Genomic DNA, 20,009 nt, shown 5'->3' on the forward strand with positions numbered 1-20,009 from the left:
GCCACACTGGCTGGGAATTTGGGAGTGCAGTTTGAGAGGTTGGGAGGAGACACAGCTGGGACAGGTGACCCAGAGTGACCAAAGGGATATTCCGGACCTTAGGACATCATGCTCAGTTTATAACGTAGGGGAAGAAGAGGAAGAAGGGGGACATTTGGAGTGATGGTGTTTGTCTTTTTAAGTCACTATTACATGTGATGGGGCCCTGCTCTCCTGGGGACGGCTGAACAGCTGCTTGCCCATGGGAAGCAGTGAATTTATTCCTTGTTTTGCTTTGTTTGTGTGTGCAGCTTTCGCTTTCCCTATTAAACTGTCCTGGCTTGATGCTGGCTGGATGCCAGGCACCCACCAGAGCTGCTCAATCACTCCCCTTGTCAGCTGGACAGGGGATAGAAAATACAGTGAAAGGTTGATGAGTTAAGGACCAGGAGAGACCATTCATCAATTATCATCACAGGTGAAAGAGACTCGAATTGGGGAAATTAACTTAATTTATTACTAATAAAAATCAGAGCAGCATAATGAGAAATAAACCAAATCTTAGGACACCTTCTGCCTACTCCTCCCTCCTTCACAGGATTTACCTCATCCCCCACAGCGGCTCAGGGAGACAGGGAATGAGGGTTGCAGTCAGTTCACCACAGGCTGTTCCTGTCACTGCTCAGGGAGAGGAGTCCTTCCCTGCTCCAACCTGAGTCCTTCCCATGGGCTGCAGTTCTTCACAAACTGCTCCAGCATGAGTCTCATCCATGGCGTGCAGAATTGCATTTTTAAATGACTGCTTTAATTGTCTTCCAGTAGTAATTAAAATGAAATCATAGGTATTGTGAGCTGCATGTTGTGCTTTCATTAAGACAGTAATTATGGGGAAAGAGCTCTTAATTGGGAAGGGGAATAGCTTTTTTTTTTTTGAATGCCCTATCTCCTACATGATTGTCTCATCAGGTTCAACATTCTGGATTCAGAGCAACATCTTTGTCCTCGAGTTCTAAAGAAACCTAGCAAACTAAATGGTGAGGGCATGCTTTATGAAGAAAAACATAAAAAAATAAACAAAAACCAAAACCACACAGAAAATAAAACCCACCAGGAAGAACTGAAAAAGAGAAAAGTATCTGGAAAGGTCAAACTGTTTTGCACTTGTTTGGCTATATTATTCTTCTCTCTACCTACAATAAGACAACAAAAGATTAATTTTCAAAATAGCACAGGATAACCAGAAGGTGAAGAATACTTAGTGTCTTTTATTGTTTCAGCATGACCGCTCTGGTTGAAATGCATTCTCACAATCTCATACCTAGCCTCACTTCTCTTTGACTACTCTGACTTTCCTGCATAAAATGAGAGTACATGTCTGGCTCCAAATCCAGATGCAAGTCCCAACCACATTGTAACTCTGTAGCAAGGCAAGATTCCAGTGTTCCCTCATCTTCCCCCTTTCATGTTCTTGCTTTCCCATGGAGTCAGCAGCCAGGCACATGGCCTCGATAGGCCTTCCTGCACCTGCCAGCCTCAGCTCCATCCACATCCAATCTGAGGTTCAACCACTTCAGGAACAAATTCTCCAAGCTGCAACATGCCCCCAGATGTGCAGCTGCAGGTCTTGCCCCCATGTTGTCCAAGGGGCAGAGCTGGCACTTGTCATTTGAAAAGGTGCAAGAGGAGCTGGGGAACCCATTCAGTCCCTTGTGTCTCAGATAAATACGAGGGGTAGGAAGTATCAAACTATTTATAGACAACTGCAAATCAATGAGAGAAGAATAGGAGACAACATGCATTTAGGCAGCATTTGAATATGGTTCTACAGTGACTCTAGTTCCTATCCATTGTTTTAAGTAATAGTCTAGGTGGTGGGCAAAAATACCAGCTTAAAAAATCTGCAAACTGCATCATGCTGGGAGAGGCTGAAATTGTGCTGCAGGACAGACAGACTGATAATTCAAATTGTTCTTAGCAGATTAAATAAATATTTCGAGAGAACATTATTCCCTTTAGTGGAAACACTTACTAAAGACTAATTAAACATACAGATATCTAATGGGGAAAAGTCACTTAGAGCAGTTGGCCAAAGAAGTTCTATTGCCCAGGGAGGATCAAAAACCTGGTAAGAATCAATCATGTCTTGCTGTTTCAAAAGAAGGTGAACAACACGCTGTGATGGATAAACAGCAGTGGAGAGATGTACAGAGTGATCCTGCCACTCTTGTAAAACCTGGTAAGGTTCCAGAAAGCTCATCTGTCTTGTTTTGGACAGAATAATCGGAAGATTTTAAAACATGGCCTCTAAGGAAACATGAGAGCAATTACTGCAATGCAGGACTAGACAAGAAGAGAATTAAGGGGTTAAAAAGATTAGAATCTTTGAAGATGTAGAAAACACAAAGGGGGAAAATACTTGTTGGCTGTAATCATGGCGGTTATCAAGGATGTAAGAAAAAATCTGAATCATCCATTACAAAAACCTCAAGGGAGGGCTGCAGGTTTTCCAGAATTTTTGGTCATGAATTATAGACTAGAAAAAGGTTGGACACTAGTTCTCTGATATCACTGATCCTGTTTCAGGATGGAGGTCATATTTTCTCAATGACATCTTGAGATCTTTTCCTGCCACAGAAGTTCCAGGGCTGTGTTCAATCAGTGCCTCCAAATGTCTGAGTTCAGAGTGGCCAAGAAGCTGGAAATTTTGTTCTGTGGGAAATTGCAAAATGTTCTGGAGCACGGGGGCAGGACATCCTCTTTTGCAACTCCCTATAAAACATTGATATTTCTCACGGAAAGGAAAATATAAAAGAAACCCTGACATTTGGATTGCTTCAGAGTAAAGGTCCTGCACTACTCTGGACTGGTGCAGACTCTTCTGGAGTCATGGGTGCAGTTTTGGGCACCACAATATAAAGACATTAAGCTATTAGAGAGTGTCCAAAGGAGAGCCATGAGGATGGTGAAGGGTTTGTAGGGGAAGCCTGGTGAGGAGTGGCTGAGGTCACTTGGTCTGTTCAGACTAGAGAAGAGGAGACTGAGCAGAGACCTCATTGTGGTCTTCAGCATCCTCAAGAGAAAAGGGGAGGGGCAGCTACAGATCTCTTCACTCTCATGACCTGTGGATGGAACTCAAGAAAATGGCATGAAGCTGGCTCAGGAGAGGTTTAGGTCAGGTATCAGGAAAAGTTTTTTCACTCAGAGGGTGGTTGGGCACTGGAACAGGCTCCTCAGGAAAGTGGTTCACAGCACCAAGCCTGACAGAGTGCAAGAAGTGTTTGGACAATGCTCTCAGGTACATGGTGTGACACTTGGGGTGTCCTGTGATGGGCCAGGAGTAGGACTTGATGATCCTGATGACCCTTCCAACTCAGCTTATTCTACAATTCTATGATAAAATCAAGCCTGGAGACTGAGCATTCTGAAGCCTTACAACTTAAAAGGTGTTTATACACTCCTGAACAACTTTTTTTAACCTTGATAAAAAGCAGAGGTAAGGAATTACTGCTTGGCCGGGTGGCTCAGAATCACAGAAATGAATTTTTTATGTTGCCATGAGTTCTCAATTGTTAATCTTGGATGCTTCAAATACACCAGTGTCATAAGGGATTACATGGCATTCTGGTCACTGCTTAGGCAGGATAAAGGCAAATAATCACAGGTCTGCATATTTTTCCCCAAAGTCCATCAAAATGCAATGGTTTTAAAGGAGACTGCCAAAATCAAAGCAACATTTTCTGACAATTCATTTTTGCCAAAAAAATCCCAAGATCTTTCGATTCCATTCCCTCCTCTGCCACTTGTGAGGGGTCCAGGAGTGCTCTTTGGAAAAGACCTCCTGGGTGTGGTACAAGTGGGTTACCAGAGGACACACCAGCAGATGGGGCACATGATTCTGCAGAGCTATGCTTTGACTCTGTAGCACCAATTAATATTTTCACTGTTCACTACTCACAGCTTGAGGTACAACAGAGCTGGACCAGGCACTGAGCCTGCTGCCCAGCTCAAGTTCCCTTGCTGCTGTTCTCCAGATGAGAGGATAGGTCTCTTTTGATGACCACTGAATTTCTTGGCTGGGTGACTTTATTTACATATCATTTAGACTTAACTCATGACTGCTTTAACACTGCTTTTTATGCCATCGTTATACTTATCTTCATAATTTTCGGTTTTGCAGGTGATTTAGTTTGTCCTACCTTAAACAAAAAAAATGCTTGCTGCTTTTTGCAAGTCCCCAAAGATTTTGCACATTTTTTTTACTGTCTCCTCTGCCACACATACTTAGAAATCACCTAGTTCTCCATGCACATCAAACTCTAAAATTTCCAAGAAAACTTCATCAGCAAATTTTGTGAACATATGTCTGATCTTTCTGATGATGACAGTATGAAGTGATGACAGTATGAAGTTAGATTAGCTCAGAATCAATACCAAAGTATCATCCAGCCCCCATTACTCACCTTTCACTAGTAGTCCTGTTCACTTTACATTTTCAGTCCTGCTTCCCATCTTATGTAGATTGTCGCAAACGATGAAACGGCAAATACCTGAAGAGTCTAGTCTAGAAAATCAAGTTTTTATTCCCATAAAACTCTCTGGCTAGTCTAGCAACACTCCCTTTGCTAAGCCCATATCAGAGTATGCCCCATTTTTCACTCACTGCTGTCTCCTGTTAGTGACTTCTTCCACAATTTTTCTAACACTATGGTAGAAGTTTTTACAAAAATAGAAGTTTTAAGTTCCTTGTGTATCATTCATCTGTAAAAGAGGACAAGTAACATTTCTCTCTGCCACTCTTTGTCTTACTCAGTTTCTCAAGGCCAAACTGGTCTCCCATGTGAAGTCTTGATTTTGGTGTTACCATAGTTTCAGCAGAAGCTGTGGCTGCTCATCATCTGAGCATCTGGACAAATCCATTACTGGAAAAAGGAAGGCAAAACATCCCATCAGGATAACCTGAGCACTACTTTTGCTTCAAATTTCAATTGTAGCCCTTATGCTACTCTCACATTTTTCCTATAGCTCCAAATACTGAAAATACCCCTCTGGAAAATAATTTTAGAGGCGTGAGAGAGGGTACAGAAACAAAGAAAGAATAAAAATCCATATCAACTGGCATGAAAAGAAAGGATGGATCAAGCTGCCAGTGTCAGTGCCTGACAGATTTAAGGAATCACTTCCCAGAATGACAAGCTGGGTGAGTTTCTTGGAAGAATGGTGTTGTGCACAGTCCTAAAGAAAAATGTTACTTTCCATGGGTCAGTGCTATTTCATGGCAAGTGCTTTCATCAAACTTTCCATTTTTAAATAGCTTTGTACAAGTTATAATAAATAAATAACTTCATCAAATCAGAACATCTGTGTTTGACAGAATTATTAGGAGTCCATACTTCTCACTTTCTATTATTTGCCTTCATCCTTAATAAAATTAAAGATTTTACAAGTTTTCTTTAATGAATTTTAGAAATGCGATTTATTGTTCTTTAGTTGTACATGAGCTACCAAGGCTGAAAGTGGTCTTCTCTCTTGGACTTTTTAAAGATTACCCTTTCAGTGTCACTGCTTTAAAACAAACTATAGCTTGATATATACAAAAATCATCAAAATATGACAAAGTGTCCAGACTTCTGGAAGGGCTTCTATAGGATATTGGATGGGCCATGGCATGCTGGGGCAGATTGCTGCAGTGCCAAGGCATGTACAAGTCCTTTGATAACTCCATGACTGGAACAGCTTCCCTTGCTCCACTCCTGCAGCACAGGCACACAGCAATTCACTTAGCAGAGGTTAATCATTCACACAGCCATTCTGTGGGCTTGCCTTGAAACCTTTGACATTCTCTTTTTTGTTCCTCTTACAGAGAGAATTTCCTTGTTTTGTTTTATTTCTCAAAGTAATTTTTTGGTTGATTATTGTGCAGTTACAGAATTAGAGTAATAACATCTAATTGTACATATGAAGAAAAAACATGTAATTGTGGGAGACTAGATTTATTTTAAAGAAAAAAAAACCCTCCACCAGGGTTTCTTGTGGTGTGCACAGTGCATTTGCCAGGCAGTGTGGCTTTGATTGCATCTAACCTGCAATTAGCATGAGCAATTAAGACAAAATTAACCTGTGCAATTGTATTATTTCAGGATTTAACAGTAGCAATATTTAGCAGTTACTGCACTAGATACAGTGCTCATAAGCTCAAATAATTAGCAGCATTTACCAGTTACACCACAGAAAGGAGGACAGGAATGAGTGGGCTGTACCTGCAACATCTGATTTCCAAAAATTGATTTTCCACATGTTACTCAGCCACTGAAAAACCAGGAAAGGAGCCAATGGGGAAGAGAGGCTGGGCAGATTTGGCACAGTAGAAAATGTGGGACTCAAATGTCACTTTTAGCTCATTTTTGGCTCACACAACTCCTCTGTGACCTAACAGAAGAGATCAAACTCAACATTTAGTAACTCTGAATTACTCTCCTCTGCCTTCAACGTTTCATATCAGTTTTGTAAGCCCTATCACAACACTTGGAGATTTAAAAATAAAAATCACTTGAGCATGAATCAGTACTGTGGGCTGTGTGTATGAGGAAGCCACAAGCACATAACAGGTTTTTACATACCTTTACTTGGCATTCTGGGAATGTAACTCAAGCAGTTCTATTAGGCTTTTCTTAAAGAACATTTCTTCTTCTTTAAGGACAGGTCAAATAATATTTGAAAAGCATCTTAATGCATCACTGAAGGATACAAATGAAAGTATGCTTCAATTCAGCCTCACAAAAATAAAGATAAATCTGAATCTCTAGGCACAAACATAAAACAGATAAACTGAGGTGTTCAGAGGGCCAAACTGGTGTTGAAATGAGAGATCCCAGTGATATGACTCAGAGTCCAATCCAGCAAGTTTCCAGTTAAATCAGTGGGAGTTAGAAGAACTAAAGTCATATGTAACCAGACTGTGATGATTAGTGCTCCTTTATTACAGAAAATCATAATAGAAATCCTGAGAAATCCTGAGACGGACTGCTGGCTCTAGGCACAATGACTCATGTGGGTGATTTTGCACATGGACCCACCACAAAATGCTCAAAGTTTTCACAAGATGCAGCCATGCAACTAAGAGTAAAATCTACCTCTGTATCCCTTCTAAATATTTCTTTCCTTCTCTGTTCAAAAAATTATTAGAGGTAGACCCAAGAAATTACAGACAACAAATGGATCAGCTTCTATAGTGATTTATGCATGTACCTCACTACTTCTAGAACTTTGTTTAGCATCCTGATTGATGGAGCTTGCCAGTAAATATGAGAAGGAGCTCATGGGTCAATCCCAACTAGCTAGTATAGCAAAAAAATAATAAAAATTAAACATCTTTTTGCACAGACAATTTAGCTTCTGCATTTGAAAGCAGGAGTAAGATAAATCGTGACATGTTTTCACCCAAAATGTTTATCAAAGATGATGTGGGCACAGCATACAGATAAACCACATCCTGAAGCAGGGTTAAACTAGGTTTCACATTTTAAAGCTGAAGTGCTATTTATCTGGAGTGCTTAGAGGTACCTTCTTTGCTTGTATATGCAGCTTTAGATTGACAAATGACAAAGACAGCCTGTATTTATAAGGGTGTCATTTACTTCACTTTTTATTAAAATCACCAGCTACAAAATAGACATTTTGTACATACTACTCCAACATAAGTAATTATGAGAAAATTACATTAGTCCTGAAATGAAACCATCATATTGTGCACCTGGGACATGGTAAAGGGTCAGAAAAAATGGAAAATATATGGAGATTGGATAAGGTACTCACATCACACTGGAAGGTTAACCTATAGCTTCAAAGAAATTAGTGCACATGATGATCAGAGACTTATTTTCTGCAACTATGAAAAAAAATCCAGTTTACTCTCGCTTAAAAATACTATAGCCACTAGTGCTACAGAAAGGAACTGTGTTACTTCTGCCTGACATGTGCAATTACTGCCACAGTGTCTGGAGAACATGAAGAGAAACAAGACAGTAACACTTTTTTGATCACGATCGTGCCACAAAACACCACAGACCAAATTCTTAGCTGATGAAAGGTGTTATAACCTCTCCATGAATCAAAAAATCAGGTACTCACCAAGAATCTGGACCATAAACAAAACATCCTGACACTGTATTCTGTCTTTCCCTTCAAGGTCAAAAAAAGAGAAGGAGAAGGGGTAATGGTCCTGTCTAACTCAAGATGAAAGAGCAAAGTTGTCCCCTTCATGCAGCATTCCTTGTGCACTCTGCACTCCACCCTGAGGGACTGGGAGGCAAAAAAAAAGCCTTATGGGCCCTGAATTCAGGCTTTCCAAGATCAGGATAACTGGTATAGCCAGAAGCACACTCTGTCAACAAATGATGGAGTGATTTGTGGTATTGAAGAGCAAAACCCAGGGGCCACGTTGTGATATTCATTTTATTATCAAATGGGTTTTGCTTAAAGTCCAGTAGGATAGCACAAGTATATCCACATCCAGAACACTGTTAACCCCCCTGGTTGTCATAACCTTGTTCAGCTTTGCTCACCATCATCCTGGAGACTGGAAGTAGGAATTTCATGCAATGTTGGATCCTAGTACAATGTAGGAAATTAAAACAGGGAAGCTTTGTGTTTATAGACAGCTTTCAGGAGGACAGAAAGCATTATAGCAGGAAGGTTCATAGTGGTCAGTGCTACCTCAAATACAGAAGAAGGAGCAAAGAGCAAAACATTAACGTTGAGCAGATGTTGATTACAAGGTGAAAGACATGGCTATTTCCATTGTAACAACTTCATCACAAGAAATACATTTCTATCTTTATAAAATGGATTATTTTTATGGAATAAAAAAACAGATGAAAAGTATAGTCTAATTCTCACCACAAAGACAAAGCACAGAACTTAATTTTGTAATTTAAGATTAACCAAAAATGTTCAAACTATTCATATCCTAAAATCACAGGAAGACCTTCTCTAATCACCCTACGGTAACAGCAGAGTAAAATTACAAATTATACACTGATAACATTAGATCAAGTCATCTCAAATCTGTAGGAAAATACAAACAAACAATGACAAATAAGCAGTTTTGCTATATTATTAATATAATGTAATCATGCATAAAAAATATATATCTTCCAGGTAAATATATATTTTTTCTCTGTTAAAATTTTAAAGTGCATCTAAAAGCTTCTAAATCAATCTTTACACTTTAAAAATAAATGAAGGTGAACGGCAATTCAGAAATTATAGGTAACTCCTGTTGACAAAGAAGCAAGAAGTTCTAAATGTTATTCCAATATTTTCAGCTCTCCTAAAGTGGTGATATTTTGGATGGGCAACACTGGCAAACACTGACTGGACCAAATTACTGCATTTCATAGAATCACAAAATCCTATGGGTTGCAAGGGACCTTAAAAGGGATCTGGTTCAACCTGCTCCCACCAGGGTCAATATTGGTTACTCAGGGCTTTGTGCAGGAGGTTCCTGCTGGTGTGATGACAGCACTGAGCCTCCTTGCACTGTCTGCCTGTGCTCACAGTGGAAAACCTGGGCAATGCACCTAGTTAGGTGGCCTTGAGGAAATCAATTCACATAACTTCACAATTTCCAGTCTTATCATGTTAATTACCAAACTAAAATATTGACAGAGTAGATAAGAGAATTAACTAGCATGTTAAGGCTCACTGACAAATCTACTCGTAATAGCAACTTCAGAGGAATTTTGCCTGCATGCATAAGTGACCAGTTTGAGCTACACTGTGCACAGGCACCCAGTAAATAGCTGCCTTTCCTGGGGCACAGACACCATTCCCAGAGGAAACACTTTCCAGAATGGCAGCAATGGTGCTGGAAGCACCAGCCTGCCCCCCAGCCCCTGTCAGCAAATGCTTTCCTGTGAAGGGGTGTTCTACCCGCAGAGTTCTCAACACCAATCTATAAAATTACAGCTTCCAAACTATTTGTCAAGCTTTTTACTACTTTCCACAAAATAGCACCAGAATGCTGCTGCCACTCTCTCCATAAATACCACACGTGAGCAGCATCTGATGCTGTGGAGCTGCAGCTACAAGTCCTTAGCAAGAAGCTCGATTTCATCCAGCAGGAAGTCCATGTCCTCTCGGCTAACCTGTGGGCTGATAACCACCTGGCGGAAGAAGTTGACTTTGCCCCTGTGAGGCTGGTACCCAAGCATCATGCTGCCCTTCTTCATCATCCTCTCCTTAATTATAGGAGCAACCTGAAAGTAGAGACAAAAAAAAAAAAGGTTTGATGTCACATTCAGAAATACAGCAAGTTCCTGAAATAATTGGAGCAAGATCTAAACCCTGGTGTTTGAGGCATTGATCAGTGACATGGGAAAGGCTGGGTGAAAGTCTCCACTCTTCCTGCTTTAGATTAAAGGTCTGAACTCAGGAAGAACATCAGCTGCAGCTAGTTAAAGGCAGGGTTTGTCTCCTTGTGCTAACCAGGCTAAGCATGACTTGTTGTCCTTGATGACCCTTCTCCACCACATCTGCAAAGCAGCTGTCCCTAGAGGACATTCTGCATTGAAACCCTGTGAAACTCAAGTTGCCAAAAAACTCAGTGTGATGCAATATTAAAGACAAGGCCTGATCCTGCCGTGTGAGATTTCGTCTCATAGATTTACAATGTGAGTAGCTTTTGGCTACACCAGTCTTGTGTTGCATGGGATGAAATCTTACTGCAGAAAAAAATCCATGAGTGAGACTGGCAGAGTCAGGTCCTTATAGCAGAGCATTTGATCTCATCCCAGCAGGGCTCTTAACTTTGGCCAATTAATCTTGTGCATAGCTTAAAGCGTGTGAGTAGTTCTGCATTGTCATGCTTGAAATAGGTCCTAAGCTTAAATGCATTTCTGGACTACTCCTTGGAAGGCAGAACTAAGTATTTTGACAGGAGTATATTTTAAAAGATCTTGCATTTTAATGTATTAGTAATAACACCAAGGTATTTCAGAAGAGTGAGTTCCTCTCCTTCTCTTTGTGATGGTTTGATTTTGAGCTAAGAAAATAGGTGTGTGACTTAACCTTGCTTTCTGCATGAATTTATTTCAGCAATAAAACTTTGTGCCTGATTTGCAAAAGAAAAATGATGATGCCAAACTTACCTAATAGCTTTATTTTTACATTACACATTTCAGTAGACTTTTTTGCTTAGATAAAGTTCTCAACACTAACAGTCTAGCTTTGCTGTGTTTCTTTAGTGGCCAAGTCCCCTGTGAATGGGTCACAGCAGCAGAGGAGCAGCTGCCATTTCCTCAGAACAACATCCCAACAGCACAGACGTGAACTGCAACTAGTTATTTCTAAATTTATTCATCTAGTTTGCTTGTGGGAGTAGTGTGCAAATTAATAACAAATTTAATTTAATTTATTTCTTAAAAAATAAAATAAAATCCTCTCCACTTCAGAGCAAACATATTCCAAACTGCACCTACACCAGCTGTGTCCTGACATTACCTTGACACTATGATGTTGTGCCCCACAGGTGGTGTGCTCGGCACCATGTACACACAGAAAAGAAAAAATTCCTCCACCTCTGTCCTTGACAGAGCCCCCAGGTGACTTCTGCTCAAGGAATAAAGACACTACAAGTGCAAGGGGAGAAGTGAATTCTTCTTAATACACTTTCTCAGGCTCTTCTTTAAGATTCAAATCCCTATGGCAGCTTTTAGCCTTTATTGATGTTCCATCACAGTTATTTCATCTTTTGTACCACACTATTGATTCTTTTCATCCCAACACCTGGTGCTCCATAATCCATCATCCCAAAATGTGCAGTTGTGCAAACAGAGGCCATGAAAGCAAAAGCATTTACAGCTTTAGTAATTTGAGGACTGTAAATACACTGCATTTCTGTAGGTCTTTTCTCGTGGAAAGGAAAGGTAGAAAAACCTCACTTTCATGATCTCCTTTATTATTTCATTCATCCTCCATGCTAATGAACCTGTCCTCTTAATTTGAAATGTGTTCCTCCCTTTTTGAAAGCAAAACAAAATCTTCCTAAATAAATAAAACAAAACAAAAAATTGATTTATAAGCTTTTGATGGGATTGGTTTTGGAAAGACTTTCCATCACATATTTTGCACGTTCTTTTTGCTAAAGTGGTGCAGTCAGTGTAACAAAACTGTCAAGGATCCTATCCACAGAAAACAATAAGGAACAGGATCTGTGTTCAAACGTTTAAGCACATGTCTCACAAAAGAACCATTAAATGATACCTGCATGCTGAGGCTTGGGCTTGAGTGGCACAGGGTATGACTGCTAACAGAAGGGAAAGGCAGCTACCACTTTGCAGCAGAAAAAATGGACCTGTAAGAAACTAATTGCCTAGTGAGGAGTTCAATGAGTTTAATTCTCAGTGAAGTCAATGAGAAATGAGGTTGCTCAAATATCAGAAAGAGCTGCACAGCCCCATTCAGGATAGGGTCCTTCGAAAGCAATTTAGTGAGAGTGAGATTGCTTCACCAGTCCAATTATTTTCCTACAGAACTTTGTTCAAATTGCAAATCTAATTCTTTATGTGGCCCATCTGTGGAGCAGTCTCAGAATTTTAAGTGTAATATATCCTAAACCTGAAGGTCTCTTCTCTCCTTTGCTCCCCTCACCTCTTCCTTCCCACTGCTAGTCTCCCCTGCCAATTTTCCCTGGGGATTATTGTTTCAAACACTCACTACAGCAGAATGAAAGCTATCAGACAGGTTCTTCTTCCCCCTCAGAATGTGGGGAGGAGGTGCCATGTGTGCAAGGCCATTCTACACCAGAGTTTCCCACACTGCACTGTGCAGCCAGAGCCCAGGGAGCTTTGCCTAAGGACTGATGGGTGCATCGCAGTCCGTCTGTGCAGAGCTACACAGTGGCTGTAACAGCTCATACCTCCCTTACTCCTGATAGCAGAGCTTTTTAAAACAGAACTAAGATTGCAGAGTAGTTTAGCTCCTTCTCTACCTACTTGAGTGACAGGGTAATCTCTTTTCCCACTCTCAGCCAGCACTCAGCCACACTACCAACAATAAAAAGTTTTAGCCCTAAACTTTAAGCTGTTTCTATCAAGAGTCCAGACCCCAGCTGATCCTCATGCATATTTACATGGAAGATGCCAGTGCTTCTTCCCAGCACATATACACACAGAGCAGTTTGATAAGTAGCTGGGATCAGCTGAGACACTACAGCTGAAGTATCTAGTGCTCCACAGGGACCAGAAGAGCAACAGATGTCCTTCTCCATATCTCAAGTATCCTTGAGAAAAGTGATTCTGCACAATCACACCAAAGCACAACATTTTTTTTTACTTTTATACCACTGTGTCCCGCTAATTGATCCATCAATGACATTTAATGCAAATTTCTCCAACACTTTAAGAATCTCCATCAGGCTCAGGTTATAACAGCATAGCAAACTTCAGCAACCACCAGTACAGTCTGACAACAAAAGGATTGAGCACATTCTCAGCAGGAGAATCCCATACCCAGTGTCTCCAAGAGTTAGGTCCCAAATTTGGACCATAAAAATCTATTCAGAGGACTTGACAAAAGTCCTATTTGAGAAAATTTCTTCTTCCAAATAGCAAGGCCTCCAAAACCATTCTCACCTTGGTGAAGCTATGCAAGCCTTATTCTTAGGTCAAGAACAGCCCTCAAGCACATGGCTTTGTTGTGCAAAGGGAAACAGGCAGAGCAGATCTGTTAAATAGGTTATGTTCTCCATTAGTCATGGCACAGTATTATGCTTTGGAATTCAATCACCATTAGCTGCCTTTTGGTGAACATTATGGACATTTGTAAGCACTGGTTTGTAGATTTTATTCTAATAACAAAACAAAAAAGAAAAATCACAACAAGATAACAAAGTGCTTAATTTGTTCAAAGCACATAATCTCGTTGACTTCTAAAATACATACCCCACAACCACCAGTTTGTAGTTCAAGTTGTACACTTGGTCCAAAATAGCAGATACCTTCTGATGTGAAAGAACAGAACAGAGTTATCTGGTTCCTTTGTTCATACAAGGTAAATGCACTGAGCCCCCAGCCCCAACTGCACTGGTGCTGCTGGGTATAGATAGCTAAATAACTTGTCCTAAAGAGAAGCAGAATTCCCCAAAATATGCTATCTTGGTTTTTTTTTTTGGTTGTTTGGTTTTTTTTTCTCTGAAGCAAAGAAATCAGCACCTAATGTTTTAATTAACCCCCTGCTTTCCTACACTGATGTTGTCCTTGGCAATTGCAATTAACAGATATGCTGAAAGTCCAAGAAAGCTCAGCAACCTGACAACTGCAGACTGGCTTGCTGATAATGGAAGACCACGTCAACCTTGATTATAAATTTCTTTCTCTAGTACCCTCCTTTAATCTGTAAGTGACCTCATTTTAGACCTAATTGAGTATTTTCAAACTGTCTGATCACAAATTATATTCCATGCCCCTGACACATCTGTTACCTGGATGCCACCAGGTACTGCCCTCATTCTCACAGACTCCAGCTGGATTTCTCCAGTCATGCCTGATGCTACATATCACAACAGTTTGTTCCAAACTGTAGGCTAGAGGCTATAAGATTTAAAAGCAACATTATATTGGGTTTTTGTTGTTTTTTTTTTTTATTTAAACACGAAGATAAAAGGAGTGAGTTGCAAAATTGCCAACAATGCTGGGTAAAAGTATTCTGCTAAGCAATGATTTTATGAAAATATATTGCTTCAGGGGAAGAAAAAAAAAAGTGAATTTGAAAAATAGCCTAAGATATAATCAGCCAGAAAAATAGAGAAACCAGAAAAGACTAAACTTTTTCTAAACTTTGGAAACAAACATATTTTGAGTATTTGTTTCAAAATACTGTTTTCAATTAAAACTTAAATTCAATTGAAAATTGACCCATTTTTATTAAACCCATAGAAAAGGACTGAGAAAATTTAAACTATGCAAATTGCTTCATTTTAGCTTGCCTGAAAACAACTTTCTGATCAACTAGACCCAAGAATTTCTTCCAGTTTCTCAATTCAATGGCCAAGCAAAAAAGAAATTCATTATTTGTAAAACCATAAGTATGTGAGATCAAATGTTTTATATAAGCTGACACTGCTTAAATAAAACATCTGTAGAATTGTTGTCCCTTGGAAAAGAGAAGAAAGTATGAGAAAACTCACGGGATTGCCCATTCTGTTGGCCAAACCTCTCTGGACTTCCCATGTGAATAGCTTTGAGTAGTGTGGATGAGACTAAATGTGCTGACCCAGCAAGGACTACAAAGACAGAATGCCTACAAAAACTAGTGTTAATATTGGCAACTGCTATCAGAATCATTTTTCCAAACCTTTTGAACAGTTCCCAGGTGGTTGAGCATCTCTGCAACACGAAGCTGAAGAGTTATTCCAGTTGCTGGCGTCAGTAACTCCCAGTCACGGGACCCCATTCTGCTTCCCCTGGTATTAATTTCCAAAATGCCACAGACTTCAATGGAAGCAGAATGCAATTATCTAAATTTCCTGCCTAAGCCTCTGCTTCAGGTGGCAGTTTGCAAACAGCTTCCAGCTTTTTCTACGGAAAGCCACATTCACAGTAAATCAATAACCTTTCTAGGGATCCATAAAAGCAGGCTAGACAGCTTTGGAAAAACAGGAGCATATTAGCAGCTCAAACTATTTCTCTTCCTCAAATACAGCCTTGATTAAGTTTTCCAAGGTACAGAATACCACGTGAGGAACTGGCTGAAGATTCGTAGCTAAAAAACAAAAAAGCTGCCCTTTTGACAAAATGGAAAGATCACATTCTCACAATTTCAGAGATATGGGAAACAAATTTTGTGTTCTTGTCTAAATTGTTCCTTGCAATGGAAGACAAGTTTATACAGAACAGTCCCTCTCATCTGACCACAAAAATCTATTTTGTCTCCCCCAGAAGGGGCAAATTTTCATTTGGAAGTTCATGATTTTTACTTAAAAGGCAACTATTGGCTGTTTAAAATCTGACAAGTTATTTTTCCTGCTAGAAATGACCAGTTTGAATTCAAGCATTTTCATAACGAAACAACCATTGTACAGCTTAAAATTGCTTAAAAAAAAAAAAGGTCAATACAATAAAACCCCAATTTATGAAGTATTTGGACACAATCTTAAATTTTTACATAATGATTATCAATTTCAGGGGGTTTTCACAATACAGTTTCTTATCTTGGTTAAATGATAGAATAGGGTTTTGAAGTACTGGATACAGACTCCACAAACAGGACTGGTCCCAAACCCTGCCAGAGGCTGTTTGGACAAATGACTACATCTCTTTTGGGTAAGACTTCTTTTTTCCTATATAATCCTTCAAAACACTGAAGTCTTTATGTGGTCATACATTGGTGAGGGTTGGTCTCTTCTCTCAAGTAACAAGCAATAGGACAAGAATAAATGGCCTCAAGTTTTACCAGAGAGGGTTTAGATGGGATATATTGGAAAATTTCTCCACTGAAAGGATTGTGAGGCACTGGAGGAGTCTAGCTAGGGAAGTGATTGAATCAGCATCCCTGGGTGGGTATTTAAAAGTCATGTCAATGGTTTAGTGATGGACTTGGCAGTGCTGGGTTAATGGTTGAACTCAATGACCTAAAAGGCCTTTTCCAACCTAAATGATCCCATGATCCTGTGATTCTATCTTTTGCAATTGGCCAACCCACTACACTCTAAAACAAGAGGGCAGAGCATTCACAAGGTATGATATATGTATTTTATAATTTCTGTGTTAAGCAGGTCTCACAAAGACCTGCCACAACATGCCTGCTGCATTTCCCAGCATGGCTGCAGAAGATAAGCTTAATATCAATTATACCAGTCAGTATCAGGTAAGAACAGTAGCTGACATTTTAATATCCATCACTGGATGCAATACAAATGAACAAAACACTTTTCTTCGTTGGCTGTAATCACAAACCTAGCTAAATACTATAAATATTTGGAAATAATAGTGCTTTTGTCATATTTTAATGTCGAGAAAATATATTCCCCACTGTTAAATATCTTTTCTTGCCTTTTGCTGCAACATCAGTTGCTGGCTTTAAAACAGGCTTTTCCCCTCCTGGTGATAATTAAAAACAAACTCAGACCATTTTTCAGCTGTCACAGCAACCAGGACAATCGAAATACCAAATATTTGCACACCCAATCACAGCTTTGTTCCTGTAGCCAAGGCTCTCTGTAAAACCCAAACATGTTTTTCTTTTGTCTAGAATTTGTTCTGGGCCCACATCCCTAAACCACTAATAAATTATTGCCTTACACTATTGCGCCAGTGTTCCCTTGTGCCACACCACACAACAAAAGCAGAAATAAGTGCATTTGTCAAAATAGCAGTAACCACTTCCACGTTCTTTGGGCAACTAAAATACCAAAGAACAGATGCTGCTGCATTTTTGTCCCAGAACCAACATTCTTTGTGCACCTTTGACTCACACTCAGGGCTGCACAGTATGTCCACACTACCATATATTGCACATCACCTTCCCATCCACTGCTTTTTGCCAGAGGACTTGTTATGAATCCCACGAATCCCCGAAAACTACCTGAATAATAGGAGACGGTGGGCTGGATTTTGATTGTCTTCAATGACTTTTTTAGGCTGGTCATTTATAAAGAGATTTATATATAAAGAGGCAAGAGAAAATAGCCTTCAGACAAAGCATTGGCCTCTGAAAAGGAGGAGCCAGGACAAACAGCCCCCAGAACAGAATCAGCACTTGAACAAGTTTGTGTGTGTTTTTACTTACAGCTAAAAAGTACATTGGTGAACAACATGGTTTTCCAGGTGCATGGTTCCATGTCTGCTTCTGTTAGAGCATATGTGGTTTTTCAAGACAATTCACATGGAATTCTTATTATTTTTCTGTCATTTCTTTGTTGCTTTACCAAGATCTTATTAACAAGCCATGTAGAAAGTGCAGGCATTAAGAAAACTCCAGAAGCTAGCACACAACACTATGATTCCAGTGTTCTCATCTGTTCAAAAGAGTTGAGCACTAATGTTTTTATAGAAGTAATTATTTAAAAGCTTCACAGCTTACACAAGGCTCTTTGTGCACCATTTTATTAAGTTCCCATTTTAGTGACTAAGCTCCTCTTCTCCATCCAGGATGAAAGGGTAGCATGTCGTCTTGAAAGCATGAGTAACAAAAAAATCTATCCTTTTTGGTTTGCATGCACAGGGCTGAGATTCCCTTCTACTCCACTGAGGGAATAAAGAAATCATAGTGCAATGTGAATGTCTGGGGCAGGGAGGGACACCTTACAAAAGGAGACAGTTGCATTATCTGGTGACACATGTTCAAAAATTCAACATGCTTCTAGTGTAGAAAAAGGAATGTCACTTCAGAAAATTGGAATTATTCCCCACTGTTAAGATCTTATTTACTATTTGCACAAGTCAGCTTCTGGTATAAGATACCAGCACCTTTATTTTCAGTACAGTAAGAATTACAGATCAGCAATGCATATTCTTTAATGAGACCTAAAGAAAAATGGGTATTTCAACAAAATTAGGTAACTTTCGTACCTTCTTTTTTTCTCCTTAAAGTCATCATACTGACTTTCTCAGATATTGCATACAATTCCTTGGGGAGCATGAAGGGATGGTGTCTACCATGACCCAAAATGCTAACACAAAAGCAAGGTAGTTGTCTAAATTAACAATTAGGTACTCACCTAATTTAACATAGTAAATTATCCCATTTGCCCCTCCACACAGTGAAATACAAGACCAATAATTGTCAGTTATTAAAATTATTTTTCTACCTGAGACTCCTTTTTGTGAAGCCTGATATGGCTATGAAATAAAAGCCACTGAGCCCTATCAAAGTCAACACAATATTTTTCCCACGTACATCTTGCCCCCAGACAATGTTCACTCTAGCTCAACCTTGCTCCTCTCCTCATTCCCAGTGAGCTGTTTTATCTTTTTTTTTTTTATTCCCAACTGAAATCCAACATATGTTACAAACCTCTGTGATTAATGCATGGCCAACCAGGAAACTGAAAGAACAAAGCAGAATCTCTAGGGCGTCAAAAATGTGCAATTCTATTGCAGTCTGAAAGGGTGAAAAATGAAAGGAAAAATAATGATTTGCACCTATGAGTATTTGCAAACTAAACACTCAGAGTATAGGTAATGATGATTAATAACAGTCTGAGGTAAGTAGAGCTAGACTGCAGTCAATCCCTAGATAATTTAAGGTCAGTTGAAGGGGGAACAGTAGACTGGGCACAAAATTTAGAAACCATTTTCCAAGGATTTGTTACCTCAAAGGAAAACACGAAATAAAAGATCTGCTAACCTTGGGCCTAAACCCTTAGAGATATAGATATAGCTCAGTATTCAGAGGCACAGATGAAATTTTCTACTCCTGTACACCAAATTGCTCTGAGGACCGTATTCTTTCACCAGTCTGACCAGGAATTCCCTACTTACCATGGTAAATGACACCATTTCCCTTAGTGCCACATCTACCTATAAATCACACACAGTCAGAAAATAAAAGCAGGGTAAAGTACTTGCATGTTTTTGTCAGGGTTCTGCACCAGCATAGGTAATCTTACAGAGAAGGAGAGAGAGCAAGAACAAGGTTTTGAGCTTTGAAAGCAATTATGATCTGCTACACAAAACTTATCCATTAAAATTTGATAGATTCCACTTCCTTTATTGAAAAAGTTCTGCAGAACTCCATAAATACAAATAATCATCCTACAAAAATTTAGATGTTTTCTGATTGGTCAATGTGCCTAGAAAAAGTTCTCCACATTAATCAACATTCACTACAGAATTCTGCCATTGAAGTCACAGGGAGTTTTATAGCTAAATTCACCTGTGATGGAGTTAGACTAACCCATGTTTCCTTATAAATATCACCCATTAAATTATCTATTAAATTTGAAAGGAAGGTCTGAATATATGTTGAATGGATATGCTGAATGGATATCAGCCTCAAGTTTCAACTAGATTAGAGAAATGCTTCTCAGTTAT

General features: G+C 39.5%; 1 protein-coding gene across 2 annotated transcripts in view; it reads right to left on the reverse strand.

Annotated features, from left to right (window-relative positions):
- Window positions 1-7,593: 7,593 nt before the first annotated feature.
- GADL1 (glutamate decarboxylase like 1) overlaps window positions 7,594-20,009 on the reverse strand; it is a 164,685-nt gene continuing 152,269 nt past the window's right edge. For both annotated transcript variants that reach the window (XM_066555621.1, XM_066555613.1), the window contains exon 15: window positions 7,594-10,235. In XM_066555621.1, the coding sequence (XP_066411718.1) occupies window positions 10,062-10,235 (174 nt within the window). In that variant the 3' untranslated portion in view covers window positions 7,594-10,061. The remainder of the gene's footprint in view (window positions 10,236-20,009) is intronic.

Source organism: Molothrus aeneus, chromosome 1 (assembly GCF_037042795.1).
Source record: "Molothrus aeneus isolate 106 chromosome 1, BPBGC_Maene_1.0, whole genome shotgun sequence".
NCBI lineage: Eukaryota > Metazoa > Chordata > Aves > Passeriformes > Icteridae > Molothrus > Molothrus aeneus.